The following is a 15980-nucleotide window of genomic DNA, read 5'->3' on the forward strand; positions in this document are numbered from 1 at the left end:
GTTCATTAATATTCTATAGTACTCATAAAAGAATAACAATTTGAAGTAATAAAACTTTTATTTCTTAATAAGATTCTTTATACAACCAACTTAGATTATCTCACCCAGATCTTTGATTAGATTAAGTCCATGGTCCTGCTCCCCTTGGTAAATATGATCCTATTCTCAGAAGTAGGTTTCCATCTGCTGTGCCAAAATAGGGGCAAAGAGCCATGAGCCTAAGTTGTCTGTGACAACCACGAGGAAATGGAATATAGTTCTGACAAAGATAGATGAATTATCTGCCACTTTAAATTATCTGGCCTATTTAACTGGCAAGAATTTTTTAATGTTATCACTGATGCTTTTTCAAAGACAGTATTAGATTTAAATGACTAAATCATAGAATTTTAAAGGTTGAAGGGATCATAACCCCATAATTTTACAGATGAAACTGAAGACTAGAGTTGTCACATGACTTCCAAAACTCATTAGTCATTTATGATAGATTTAAAATTCAGATCATGCATAACACTGAATAAATATATTTACGCACATACTTATTATATCTATATCTATTTAAACATATATACACATCTATCTAAAATAACATTTCTTTATAATCTATTCACTAGTTTCAAGCTTAACCCATTATTTCTTCTTTAAAATTGAAGATTAAGTAAGGTTAGCTTTTCTCCTAATGGAGCTTTTCAACAAAATAAGCATTGTTCTACTGTACTTAAATAATTTGAATAAAAGAATATAGTAATCACTAATCTGGCAAAGGATTATAATTCTATATAATCATATTTTTAAGATGATTACAATTAAAAGTAATAAGTTCTCTCAAATGTATCAATCTGCACACATTAGCTTCTCTACCCCAATTATGCCCCCTGAAGAATTTTTACCTTAATAAGAAGTTAATAACATACCACATTAGAAAATTTAAATATTTTATGTAAAATCTCCCCAAATCTCATGGAATACATGTACAAGTATTACTTGAAAGACTCTCTCCTATTTCTTAAGTTTTGCTAGAAAAACTACTGCTTGACAGTTTCTCTACTATTTTTTAAGCTTTGCTAGAAGCTTACATTCAAATTTTACCAAATTTAATAGCCTCTTCTCCTTTGATGCTTGGTTACCTATAAGGTCTAAAGAAAGTTACTATGAAGGATATTTAGTCAGAAATTTGCACAGTCTGATTCATAAAAATTTAGATTTATACTCCAGGGTTTATGTAGATGACATAAAACTACCACCTGAAAAGAAATGCCAAGGATTTATACAGGGGAAAGAGAAGGTAAAGAAAGATGAAAGGCATGAGAAGCTCACACTTTGACTGGTAAAGCAGAACCTGCCAGTTGATTACTTGATATATAACTCTGCAAACTAAAATAAATATTAAACTTGGTACACAGCTCTACTAGTCTTCCAATTTTAAATTAAAATGTAATTTTGTGAAAGGATTTCATCATTTCCTAGTACAAAAACACAAAATAGCTTAAAATATATATGTCTAACATGACTGGGGAAATGAAAGTGAAAAATGAGAGAAATGACACACTTGTTCTTTCCGTAGAAGCTCAGCTCATCAAGAAATATGTGGAATCATCATTTAATTTTTTAATTAAATAATGCTATTAAAGAACAGAGACCCCAAGGTATAGGGTGCTTGTATTATTTATTTGTTTTCAAAAAGACAAACACTCACAACCAGTGTGTGTTTGTTTGTTTTTTTTTTTTTTTTTGAATATATATTGTTTTAGAAGTGTATCAGGCATAAATGGCTGGTTACTAGACTTTTATCAAGAAACTGTAGGATTTAATTCAGCCTTAAATGTATTTATAATTCTATTGACCTAGATGAATAGAATAGGTCTTGGTACATATGTTTTGTTTCATCACAGAATAAGAGCTAACACCAACTAGTCATATGTGTAAAAGTGAATCTACTTTCTACATTTAATAATCTTTATAGGTTATATATAGTAAAGGTATAGATTTTGGGGGAATCATCTGTTGTCTGCTTCATGAAAAGAATGCTTCAAGTACTAAATGAAAAAATTCTTTAAAAAATAAACATTCTTTTAAAGTTATTTCCATTAAATGAACACATACATATAATTACAAAAAAAATTAAATTCATATAACTTTCTTTGAAAGCTCTAAAAATGTTCATCACTTAACAAAGATAGGACATACCAATTTTTACTCTTCCTCGCTCAGGACCTTCACCCATAACTAAAATATTAGCAGGTTTCTGTGGAAACAAAATATTTGTATGTTTTTAAGCAGACTATGCCAGTACAAATAAAAATCCATCTGAAATTTTTAAAAAATAGTGATATACAAAGTTGTCAAATAAAACGACTACCAAAGAATTGCATGTATATATGTATTGAGCAGATTATGATTATCCAAAAAGTCTTTCCTTTCCCGTAAGTAGAGCTAAGACATTTCTGAATTTCTTAAATAGCCATTACTTTCAGTATTCTCTGTGAACTATTTAATAGGAAGCTGATAATTAAATTCAGGAAGCATTTATTAAATGGCTTCCATATGACAAAGCCCTATGCTAGACAGCTGGAGATAACAAGGACAAAACCAAAATGGTCTCTGCCCTCAGGGGACTTATATATAAATGCATTTTTTCCTAAGCCCTTTAGTCAAATATCCTGTATGATTTACAGAAATTTTTCAATATGATTCACTATGAAAGAACAAATAAGTTTCATGCAAATCTCTCCTAAGTAAATGGCAGAAAATTTTGTGAAAATAATTTTTGTTTCTTTTTTAAAAAATTAAACTGGAATCTAAAAATACAAATTAAGAAAACCACTCAATTTTAAAATCCCACAATTCTGAGTGGTTTTAAAAATGCCAATAATTCTCCAAACCATAAGAAAGTAGACATGACATTAAAATATTTAATTTTCTCCCTACTCTACACTGATAAACTTATTTATTCAGTATGGCCATAATTTGCTAAATAGTACAACTGTACTAGAAAACAAAAAGGGGAGCAATCAATCCCAAAAATCACAATGAATATTTTTATTTTAATTGTGCTTACTGTAGATATTAGGATCTCCTCCTTATCCTCTACTGTAGTAGGAATGCCTCTATTTCACTGCAAAAGATTCAATACCATACAAGACAACTAAATGCCATTCCAACTACCAGTTAGCTACAGAAAATAAAGACCTGTTTTTGATATCAAAAAGAAAGTATATTTTCTAGTTATTATGTTTGCCATAAAACTCCATCAGCTAGAAATTCATAGAACCTTTAGTAATGGAAAGGACAAGAGAAAATTTATTCTGAATACCTAATTATATAAATGAACTAAGACCAAAGTGACTGCCCCCCAAAAAACAACAAATTAAAAACCTGATTCTGAGTCCAATGCCTTTTCTATGACATGCGTGAAAAAAAAAAAAAAAAAAAAAACACTGAGTGATAAAGATTTTTCCATTAGTGAATACTGATGTGCTCATTTCTAATTTGTTTTTCTGGAAAAAGATACCAGAACTTGAGTCAATTTCTCAAATACATTAAATTCATACAATTCTGTGATTGGGTTCAATAGCCACATCCTTTTAATTTTTAACAGACTTACCAAAATTCCTCCTAAGGTTCATTCCTTTCTGATCATAAACATCCTAAACTGGTTATATATACAATTTAGTTTGTCATAGACAGCTGGTTCCCGATGGAGCCAGCATCGTAGAAGGAGATAAGATCATGAAGTCATTGATGAAGAGGTAGAAGGTACCTCCCCTAAAAATATCTAAGTTTGTCTGATCACAGAAGCTAAGTAGATTTAAGCCCACAGGCCACCTGGATGATAGCTCACTTGGGAGTAGTGGTTAGTATAAACTTTGAGAAGAAGTGTAGCTTAATGGATAGAGTGTGCTAAATTGGGAGACACCATGATCTAAGTTCAAAACCAGCCTTTGACTTTTATTAATTGGGTCTCTCCATGAAAAGCATTTAAACTGAGCCTGAATTTCTTCATGTGGTTGGACTAAGTGGCTAAAATACCCTTTCAAAATCTTTGATCTGATGATCCTATAAATGACATACTACACATTACTACAGAGTAAAACCAATACCAGATAGTTTTGATGATTAATGCTTTATCATATCACATGGAATCTGGGCTTTCTAGGCTATCTTTCTTTGTATTTTTTCCCCCACTAATTCCTTTAATACTCAACCTATTATTCTTCCAGATGAATTTTATTTTTTTCTAGCTATCAAATAATTTTTTGGTAGTATGATTGGTATGGTAATGAATAAATAAATTATGCAAAAATGACATTTTTTATTATATTGGCTACTCATACGCAATTGATATTTTTCCAATTGTTTAGATCAGATCTTGCTTGTACAAAGTATTTTGTAATTGCATTCATACAGTTCCTGGACTTGTTTTGGTAGGTAGACTCCTAAGGATTTCACATTGTTTACAGTCATTTTAAATAGAATTTTTCTATTTCTTACTGCTGGGCTTCATTGGTCATAGCCATAACTATTCCTAATTTAGGTATCAGCATCATGTTTGTGTCACAAAAGGAGCTTGATAGAACTCCTTTGCTTATTTTTTCAGTTTATACAGTATTGGAATTAACTATTATTTAAATGTTTGGTAGAATTCATTTGTGAATCTACCTGGATCTAGGAAAATTTTCCTATGGAGTTCATTAATGGCTTGTTCAGTTTTTGTTTTTAAGATGGGGTTATTTAAACATTCTATTTCTTATTCTGTTAATCTGGGAAGGAACGAAGGGAGGGAGGGAGGGAATGAAGGGAAACCAAAAATTTTGGTATATTCTCTTTAATGAAACCTTGAATGAATAAACCATTTTTCCCCTTATGCTTAATTTTGCCAAGTGAATGATTCTTGGTTAAAGTCCTAGCTCCTTTGCCTTCTGGATAATGAAGTTCTTAGACTTTCCAATCCTTTCATGCTTTGATGTCAAGACCTGTGAAATACTGATTGTGACTCCCCAATATTTCAATTGTTTCTTTGTGGCCATTTGTATTTTTATCTTGACCTGATAATTCTGAAATTTGGCTAAAAAGTTCCTTGGAGTTTTTATTTTGAATTCTCTTTCCTGGTGTGATAGGAAGATTCTTTCAATGCCCAGTTTGCTCTCTGGTTCTAATATATCAAAAGAGTTTTCTTTGAAAGTTTCTTGAGGCTGTCCAGGTCCTTCTTCTGATTATGATTTTCAGGTAGTCCAATGATTCTGATATTGTCTTTCTTAGATCTTTTTTCCCAGGAGGTTTTATATATATATATTTCCCCATTCTTTTGAATTTGTTTGATTCCTGATGTATTATAAAGTCATTAACTTCCTCTTACCCAATTCTAACTTACAAGGTTTTGTTTTCCTCAATTGGCTTTTCTACTTTTCTTTTCCATTTGGCCAATTGCCAAAGAAATTGTTTTCCTCAGTGGATTTTTGTATCGCTTTTTCCATTTGGCCAATTCTACTTTTTAAGCAATTTTTGAAGTGGTTGACTTTTTTTTTTCATAATTCTATTGTGTCACTCTCATTTCTTTTCCCAATTTCTATTCTACTGCTCTCATTTGATTTTTTAAAAGCTCCTTTCTTGAGTTCTCCTCCCATGAATTTTCTGGGCTTGAGACCACTTCAAGTTTTTCTTTGGGGTTTTGTCCATAGGTGTTTTGATATATTGTTGCCCTCTTCTGAGTTTGTGTCTTGGTACTCCCTGCCATCATAATAACTTTCTATACTCAGATTTTCTTTTTAATGTTTTATTTTGCCTGTTTTTCCCCTTTCTTTAAATTTGAGCTCTATTCCTAGGGTGCCAGTGTCAGTGGCTACAGGCCCTGAGGAGTGACTGATACTGCTTGAGGATATAAGGGTCTGGCAGCTTACCTAGTACTGAGCTGGAGTCATAGTGGTGGTGTCAGACATTTGCAGAGAATTTTTAGAGGGTTTCTGCATTTCCTTGGGACTAAATGATGATCTGGCCTCTGGAGGCTGTCTGGGGCTATGCTGAAGGCTGGCAGGTTCATGTTGGCGGTTGCCTGATTTCTTAGGCAACTGTAGAATTGATTCCAATCTGTTTGCCCCAGACTGTGCAGAAGCGCAGGATGATCAGAAGCCATGATGACCCTTGTTTGTCCAAAGCTACATCAAAGCACATGCTGGTTCCTGGAACTGGAGTCCACTGGCTCCCTTGACTATGTTAAGGCACATGGAGAGTAGAGGTGGTCCTGGTATTGGCGTTCACCCATTCCATCACCCTGGGGCTCAAGATCTCAGCTGATTTGCTGAATAACCTGCTGCCAGGTCACTGGGAAGTTCTTATCTATTGTATCCCCCTTTATCCAAGTAGAAGGACCCTTCCTGCTGATCTTCCAAGTTTTTGGTTCTGTTGTTTCAGGACCTGTCTTAGGGTGCAACTTATTCATGTTGCCCAGAGGTGAACATGGAAAAGTTACAATGATTCACTGATTACTCTGCCATCTTGGCTCCTGGAAATAGTGTTTTTGTCCCTGTAGTTCCAGTGTCTAGCCTAGTTTGTACCTTGCACAAAGTAGAAAATTAATGTGTTTATTGAATTAAATATAGGAATCCATCCGGGGTTCCTATCCAGGGGATAGGGAACTCTATCCAGAAAATATATTAAGGTCTAAACTTAGTACCCCCAGAATCAATAGGAAGCATTTATTAGGCTGCTTGTCCCCTTCTCAGAATTATCACATACCTGTTTTTGTTTTGTATATACCTATATATGCATAAATTATTTCCCCTGAGTATAGCTTTCTGGAGTGCTGGGATTCTTTTCATTTGTCTTTATACTTCACCATATTAAATGTCTGTAACTAAGGCACAATGTTAGCTAGGTACTGGGAATACCTGCCCTCCCCCTTTCATCTTTTAGGAGCCAGGAAGTATAATCAGGAATTTGGCAGTCAACAGAGCTGATCTTTCCCTCCAATCTATTCATTAAATTGTTTAGTTTTGTTCAAACTTTCTAACTTGCTTTCTATAATATAACAAGCATATTTGTTGACTCTGAACTTGGTTATTCATTTTCATTATTGAAAATTAGAGGGACTATTGAGCCTAACATTCTATATTTTGGGTATAGGACAAAACTAAACACAAATTATTTCACTGATTTATAGGGTTTCAAAATTGAAACAGATTATCAATGATCATTTTGTCTTACCTATCCCTGAAAAACCCCACCATAACATAACTGACAAGTACTCATTCAGCCTCTGCACAAAGGTCTCCAATGAAAAGGAAAACATTTCTCTTGAGGCATTCCATTATACCTTTAATTATTAAGCTGTCTCATATATCAATAATAAATTTGTATCTTTGCAACTTCCACCTGAGTGGGCCAAAGTCTTTTCCCAAATTTTCTGAGTGATCTTCATAGGGCTTTTTTCTGGATATCATCTAGCTCACCAATATTATTTCTAATACGTAGTGCCCAGAAATGGACACACTATTTGAGATGTGATCTTACTAAAAAAATAACCTGACACCAGCATTATCATCACTTATTCATTGACTTTCAGTGTAATGCAGGATAGCATTAACTTATCTGGCTGTCACATGATGATTTAATATTGAACTTGTAATCCATTAATAATCTATCTCAATATATTTTACAAAGTATTGTCACATCAAGCCATGCTGGCCACATCTTGACTTTTGAAGTTGCTTTTCTGAAGTCAAATATAAGACTTTACCTTTAACATATTTCATCTCTTTCTCTCCCCCCTTCCCCCTTTCCAAGGTAATTAGGGATTTGCCCAAGATCACATAGCTAGGAAGTATTAACTATCAGAGACCAAGATTTGAACTCGGGTCCTTCTAACCTCAGGGTGGTGCTCTATCCACTATACCACTTAGCTGCCCCAACATACTTCATCTCTTAAAATTACTTGCAAAGTTTTAAATAAGGTCTTTTTAAATCCTGTTTCTCTAAATCAGTGTTAGTTATGTCACCCAATTTTGTGCTATCTACACATCTGATAAAGATCCAACATTTGCTTTTAACCAAGTCACTGATAAAAATATTAAATAGCATAGGGTCAAACACAGATTTCCAGAATATTCCCTTGGAGATGACCTTCTATGACTTTGGAGACCTTTGATGTCCATTAACAACTACTTTCAGTCAGACCATGCAACTAATTCCAAATCTTAGTTGTCAAAGCTAATGGCCTTTTCTCAATCCTTATTTTTCTTGAATTCTCTGAAACCTCTGAAATTGTTGATCATGTTCTTGATATTCTCTTCTCCCTAAGCTTTCAGCACACAACCCTCTCCTGGGTTTTCCTTCTACCTAACTGAGTTCTCTAAGTCTCTTTGCTAGATCTTCATCTAGGGCTTATCAGCGAATCAGTACGTGTCTCCCACAGAAGTGTCCCAGGCCATCTTCTTGTTTCCCTCCATATTATAATGCTTCATGATTCCATCAACTCCCAATGACTCAATTATCATTTCTATGCTAACGATTCTCAGTCTTCCTTATCCAGCCCTATCCTCTCTCTTGACTTCCAGTATCATATTTCCAAATGCCTATTAAACATCTCAAACTGGAAATCCCATAAATATTTTAAACAGCATTTCTAAAATTGAATTCTCTTTCTTTGCAAAATCTCTCTATTTTTTAACTTCCCTATTAATTTTGAGGGTATCACCCAGCCTCACAACCTGGATGTCATCCTTAACTCCTCACTCTCTCACCCCCACACTATCCAATCTATTGCCAAGGTCTGTAGATTTTATCTTTGCAACATCTCTCAAATACACCCCCTTATTCGACACTGAAAAAGACCAAGGTTTCATACTGCATCCAGAGCCATCTATAGCCATCTGATCTATATCTTGCCACTAGACCCAGATGGCTTTGAAGGAAAAAGTAAGGCTGGTGATTTTGCATAACTCTTCTTTACTTAAATTCAATTCATCTGCATGTCATGGCATCACCTCCCAGATGTCATGGTCATTTTTGAGAATGGAAGACAAATAACAACTGCCAATAGCCTGCTGACTGTTTACCCCATCATAAGTATGTCCCTATTATAATCATTCTCCAATTAGCTATTTAAAATGGTCTTTTTAAAAGGCAGGTCTGATCATGTCAACTCCTCCTTCCCAACTTCAATAAACTTCAGTGTTTTACTATCACCTCCAGGATCAAATATAAACACCTGTTTGACCTTCAAAGACCTTTATAAACCTACACCATCAACTATTCTGAACTTTTAACATTGTATCCACCCCATTTTATAAAAAAAACAAAAATATATAAAATAAATACAAGGTCTATTTTTTTTGGGGGGGGAAGGGGAAGGAGGAACATTAACTGCTTTGGGTTGGATCATAAAAAGCTTCATGTAGGAAGTTATACTTGCACTGATTTTTGAAAGAAGTTAATAATTATAAGATGGTGAAGACAGAAGTATATTCCAAGCCAAAGAGATAGTCCTTAGAAAAGCGTGGAGACAATAACATTATATATGAGGAACAGCCAATAGGACAGAGTGACTGGCTGTGGAGTATGTGAAAGAAAATGTTGTGTAATGACAACTACTTGTAAATGTCAACCAGAACAAATTTGAATTTGTTCCTAGAATAAGGAGCCAATGGTGCTTTTTGAGCAATGTAGTTATATTCAGGGTTATGTTTTTGGAGGATGGACTTTAGAAAGGAGAATTTTGAGACTGAAAGATCCATTACAAGGATATTCCAACAATCTAGATAAACGGTTCTCAAAGTGTGGCCTAGGGACTCTTTTATATAGCTTATTATCTTTTTAGGGATCCACATGGCTAAAATTACTTTAAGACCTTTAATTTCTAATATACTAAAAATTCTTTAGAGGATCTTAATAATTATCTAAATAAATCATCTAAAGGACATTTAGATCAAAAAGTTTGAGAACCACTGATCTAAGTGAAAACTGAATAAAAACAGGCATACGTTGGTGATACTGAAAGTTTGGTTCCAGACTACCATAATAAAGTGAATATTGAAATAAAGTGAGTCCTGCAATTTTTTTTGTTTTCCAATGCCTTTAAAAGTTTACACCATACTGTAGTTTATTAAATGTACAATAGTATTTGGAGGGAAATGTACAAATATTAATTAAAATACTTTACTGCTTAAAAATGCTAATCATCTGAGCCTTCAACAAATCATAAACTTTTTTGTTGGTGGAGGATATTGTCTCAATGTTGATAACTGGTGACTGATTAGAGCGGTGGTTACTAAAGGTTGGGATGGCTGTTCCAATTTCTTAAAATAAGCCAACAATGAAATTTGCCACACTCATTTTATAAAGTTATTAATTGGCCTAATTTCAATATTGTTGTGTCTCAGAAATAGGGAAGCCCAAGAAGAGAGAGAAAGAAATGAACAGTCAGTTAGTGGAGCAGTCAGAACACATATTACATTTATTGATTAAATTCGTCATCTTTTATGGGAGTGATTCATGGTACTCCAAAACAATTTAACATTAAAGATCACTACAAAAGATAAAATAATAATTAAAAAGTTTGAAGCTTTGTGAGAATTACCAAAATATGACAGTCACAATGTGAGCACATGTTGTTGGAAAAATGGCCCCAGTAGACTATTTATGGCACAGTGTTGCCATAAATCTTCCAAAAAACAATTATCTGAAAAGCGCAATAAACTGATACACAATACAATGTGGTAAGTTGGTATAAGGTGTGATGACCATGTATTTTAAAATCAGCCCCGAGTCAGGAATTCAGGTTAAAGAAAATCTTCAATCTTTATTCTTTGTGGAGATGAAGGGGGATGGCAATAGCAATGTGAGCAGCTGTGACACAAACCCAGCCAGCAGTCTCTCTCCGCCTCTTTTCCTACCCCTCTGCCTCCACCCACCAAAAACGTCCCTACGTCATTTCCTATACAACATGTCAGAACTTTCACAAAGAGTGGGCGGTGCCATTCTTTCTCCAAGCATATATATATTAATCGAGTATGGTCCAATTACTATTTAGCCTCACGTGCTTGGGACCTCAGTGCATCAACTCGAGCTTCAGCCCATTACAATAAGGGAAAACAAGGAGATAGATGACCTTAGAAATAGTGTCCTTCCAGTCATCAAAGTTTGTATTATTGGAGACATACTTAATTTTTATTTCTCCCTTGTCCCCTATATTTAATCATTTGCTAAGACTCTTCAATTCTGTAGAATCTCCTAAAATTATTATGAAATCTATAAAATTTATAACATAAATCATCAAAAATGAATTGAGAGTGAAAAAAAATGAAAGATTCTTTTAAATTCTTCCTAAATTAAAATAAGGCAATAATAAAGATCCTGTTTTCTCTAATAATATGTGTACTAGAATGAACTGCTTTCTTAGGTACTCTTATTTACTCTGTCTCTGGATTGTGTTTTGAAATCTAAAAACTTATAAGACTAAAGCAGTGAAGTATCTCTACTTTTAATGAATTTTCAGTATTGTCATTTCATATGTAGGACACAGGGCACAGGATCATATGATACATAGAAAAATGGTGATGAGAGAACAGAAGCAATGCTTCTGTCATTAATTCATCTCTAGTTCAAGGTTCATTTGAAGACCTACAAATATACAAATGGCAATTCAATTCTTAAGAACTGAGAAAGAACCATAGCAAGAAGAAAACACTGGTTATAAATTCAGATCACTTTTTCTATCATGAAGAATAAGGGGAAAGAAGCAGGTAAAGGTGATTAAAAATGCTTACTTAAATAACTATCTCTTATTATGATTCTATACCAACTTGGGAAAAGAATCCACAACACATAAGTTCTTAGGTATATAGATTTAGAACTGAAAAGGACTTTTTGAGGCCATCAAATTCAACACCCTTATTTTATAGAAAAGGAAAATGACAAAGAGGATAACTAATTTGACAAGCTCGTACAGCTAGAAATTGTCTGAGGTAGTATTTGAACAACAACAACAATAAAATAGTAGTGTCTCTTCATAACTGGATGATAAAACATTTTTAAAAATCATCATTACATAGTAATCAATGATTAAGCAATCTGCTGTTTGAAAAGCCCAAAGTCTCCAACTTTTGGAATAAGAACTCACTATTTGACAAAAACTACTAGGAAAATAGTATGGCAGAAACTAAGCACAGACCAACACCTCACACCATATATATACCAACATAAGGTCAAAATGAGTACATGATTTAGACATAAGGATAATACCAATAAACAAATTAGGAAAGCAAGAAATAGTTTATCTGTCAGATCTATGGAGAAGACTTTATGAGCAAATAGAAGATAAAGAACATTATGAAATGCCAAATGGATAATTTTGATTACATTAAATTAAAAAGGTTTTACACAAACAAAGCCAGTACAACTAAGATTAGAAGGAAAACAGAAAGCTGGAAAACAATTTTTACAGCTTGATGAAGGCACAATTTCTAAAATACATAGAGAGATGAATCAAATTTATAAAAACTGATAAATGCTCAAAGAATATGAACAGGCACTTAATTAAAACTATCTAGAATCATAGGGAAAATGCTCTAAATCACTATTGATTAGAGAAATACAAATTAAAACAATTCTGAGGTATCATCTCTCACCTATCAGATTGGCTAATATGACAGATCAATATGATAGACCATGACTTCAGAGGACCAATAATTATACATATGCTAAAAGAGTTCTAGAGAGAGAGAAAAAAAATAAATGCTTGTTAATTGAAAAAAATACAAAAAAATTTTTTTTTTAAAATTCAGAGGAAAAGGGGCAGCTAGATAGTGTAGTAGATATAGCACCAGCCCTGAAATCAGGAGGACCTGAGTTCAAATGTGACCTAACACTTCCTGTTGCATGACTCTGGGCAAGTCACTTCATCCCAATTGCCTCAGGGGGAAAAAAAATTTCAGAAGAAAAAAGAAAAAGCCTAACATTTCTCTCAGCTAGTAGTACCATGAGCTATAGAGATTTCTAATTCCTGAGCAAAATTAATGGTTCATTTTTTTTTTGCCTCATCAAACATGAAAAATTAAAAGACTAATGTAATTAAGTATGTTTTTCCAAAATAAGAATTTTCTTATCATTAGATCCATTTAACAAGTGACTCTGTGAACTTATCAGCTCTCCATCACAGATGTTGGATAAAGAGGGAAGCTGGGATAGATGACCCTTAAGGATCCCAACTCCAAGATTCAATAATTGTCTTGGTAAATTGTCTTTTTCTTGATCATAAGCATTGTCATTTATATGTTTTTTTAAAAAATTACTCAAGACTAAAACCTTTTGTGATAAGTTGCCTGTAAAAGATGACAGGCAAAAGCTTTCTAAAAGAAACAATTTCACCCTCTCATTTAATCACTTCTCATTTGCACACATCAGGAAGACAAATAAGGTTATCAAAATGACAAAGCCCAATGCAAAATTTATGCAGCTCTGACCACCAAAGACTTATAATTGGTTTATTTCAGAATTTTAGCTGTGATGAGTCCCTAATCTAATGTATTCCACCTTTAAAAATTAAATTACTTTTTACAAATCTTCTTAAGACTGGAAAATAAAATACTAGAAGGCTAGACTGCATGTCTTGAGAACAAGACCAAAATATAAATTTTTCATATACCTTATCATAGTATTAAAATCAGTTTCTAAATTTGGTACAAACAGGACATATGGGATCCTAAAAATCACCGGGCTGTGCAAAATGACACATTGTAAGTCATATGACTTATGAGGAAAGTGGGGTTAGGGACAAAATATATAAAACATTAATTATCAGTGACAAATTTTAAAAAATAGATAGGAATCTAATAAAAAGAGGCACAGTTTTGTGAATGTTGAAGGATTAAGAAATGCAAAAATACTACAATAAAGAATGGTGGCATCAAGATATATCCTAGTTCCCACTAGGCACAAATGGGCAAAGTTGAGGGCTACAGATAGTTGCTGAAACTCCAGGTAATGAAGGACCATGGAGACAACAGAAATTGGCATAGAGGGGGTTGAGGGTGTACTGCCTGTGTGTATATCAGACTTCCTCCATCCATATCTTTCCTATAGCAATAGATATATAATAAAATTGATATACTATCTTAAAAAAGAACTGAACTTTGTATGTTTTTAGCAGCTCTCTTTGTGGTGGCAAAGAACAAGAAATTGCAGGAAAGTTCTTCGACTGGGGAAGGGCTGAAGTTCTGATATGTGATTGTGATGAGTTAAGAAATGATGAGCCCAATGATTTTAGACAAACATTTCATTGCACGAAATAATGAGCAGGACCAAGAGAACATTATATATATATATTTGTAGACACATATTTGAGTCCCGTGTCATCTCTACAGCAAGGAGAAAGAAAAGAAAAAAAAAAAAGAAAAAAGAAATCTACAAAACTTTATTATATATTTCAAAAGAATTAGTAAGTGGTACATAATAGATTGGCAGTTTCATGTGCAATCATCTTTTGGTTAAAAATTTATGCTATATTAGGGAAATGCTTGTCTTATTCCACAAATTAAAAATGAAATAAAAACAAATTAGAACTCAACCTGATTTTATTTCTTTTCTAATCAATTGCTAGGTCTATTAACCTGTATCTTCAAGGCATATTATGGCTGGATGATGCTTTTTGGAGAGATCTTTTATTAATTCATCACTGTGTGACTTTTAGCAAGTTACTTCACCTCTAGATTTTTACTTTCCCAATTCTTTAAAGTACAGTAATAATACTCACAATAACTATTTGTGAGAATCAAATTAGATGACATAAAGAACTTTGTAATTCATAAAACAATATAAATATAAACTAATATTTCTGTTCTATTATCATAGTATACTGTAAAGGACATAATAGTATTTAGAATTAAAAGGTCTGGTTTGAATAGCAATACCACAAACCTATGTATTAATAATCAAATAATTTACCTTCTTTCTTCTTCATTTTTCTGTAACAATAAAGCAAGAAAGTCAGAAATCAAGTTTTTCAATGCCAAAACCCTTTCATTCTAATGAAATTATTATAGTCTCAAATTTTTCCATTTTTCTTAATCAGCTCCTTCATGATATTTTCCATTCTCCTTGCTCACATTCTAAGATACATAGAAACAATCCTCTTTTCCTCTTTTGAATATGCAATTCAAGAAGCCAGGAAATATGCTCCTGATAGGAAAATCTTCCTTATTAGCAAGATAATTTTTCAATTAAAAAAAAAAAAAAACAATTAGACTTGACGATTTAAGAAGCATTTTACTCTCATCAAATTCTTAATTTTTTGGAAATAAGTGGATAAGGTTATGTCAAATCACTGCAAATGAAGCACAGAGAAGGTAGTGAATAATAAGAAACACATAACTAGAACAAAACTAAGATTAGAAAGTAAATTTCTTAACTCCTGGATTTTTCTAATTATTGCTGTAGGTAATGCCTTCAATTCTATAAAAAGTTATCTTGGGATCCCTTTTGTTTGTTTTTTGGTTGAATAATTATGAATTAACTACTGATTTTCTTTGAACTTTAAGGAAAAGATTTTTAGAGACATATAGAGGAACACAGTATTTCCAATATAAGTCCAAAAACTGTCTTGATTAAGATGTTTCAAGTAAAATGAATATGAAATACATTTATGAAATTTTGGTTATATGTTTTCCTTTGTTATTATTCAATTCTGAAATTTCCTTAAGACTAACTCTGCTTGAAATTATTTCACTACTGTCAAGAAGCATATATATTTAACTTATTATAGTGTTAAGCTAGGACATCATAAAGAAAATTTCTATATGAAACAGCTTAAACTCCAAGATGCTTTAAAGATTTTTTTCTCTTGAAACTTCAATTATGTGCTCTTAATCATGCAAGAGTTACCAGATAGACATGTTCTTCATTCACCACTTTAATCTGCCATAACATTACATGATGTGAATAGTCAGTAAATCCCAGGATTGACAATCCTGTTATTTCTATTCCTTTTCACA

General features: G+C 32.9%; 1 protein-coding gene across 6 annotated transcripts in view; it reads right to left on the bottom strand.

Annotated features, from left to right (window-relative positions):
- Positions 1-15980, bottom strand: part of CDK8 (cyclin dependent kinase 8) — a 128096-nt gene that overhangs the window by 15696 nt on the left and 96420 nt on the right. For 5 of the 6 annotated variants that reach the window (XM_031960764.1, XM_012545198.3, XM_023499585.2 and 2 more), the window contains one exon: positions 2188-2245. In XM_031960764.1, the coding sequence (XP_031816624.1) occupies positions 2188-2245 (58 nt within the window). Of the gene's footprint in view, positions 1-104; positions 180-2187; positions 2246-15980 lie in introns of those variants that run through there. The other variant, XM_031960767.1, reaches the window with a different exon arrangement.

This window comes from Sarcophilus harrisii, chromosome 3 (genome assembly GCF_902635505.1).
Source record: "Sarcophilus harrisii chromosome 3, mSarHar1.11, whole genome shotgun sequence".
Classification (NCBI taxonomy): domain Eukaryota; kingdom Metazoa; phylum Chordata; class Mammalia; order Dasyuromorphia; family Dasyuridae; genus Sarcophilus; species Sarcophilus harrisii.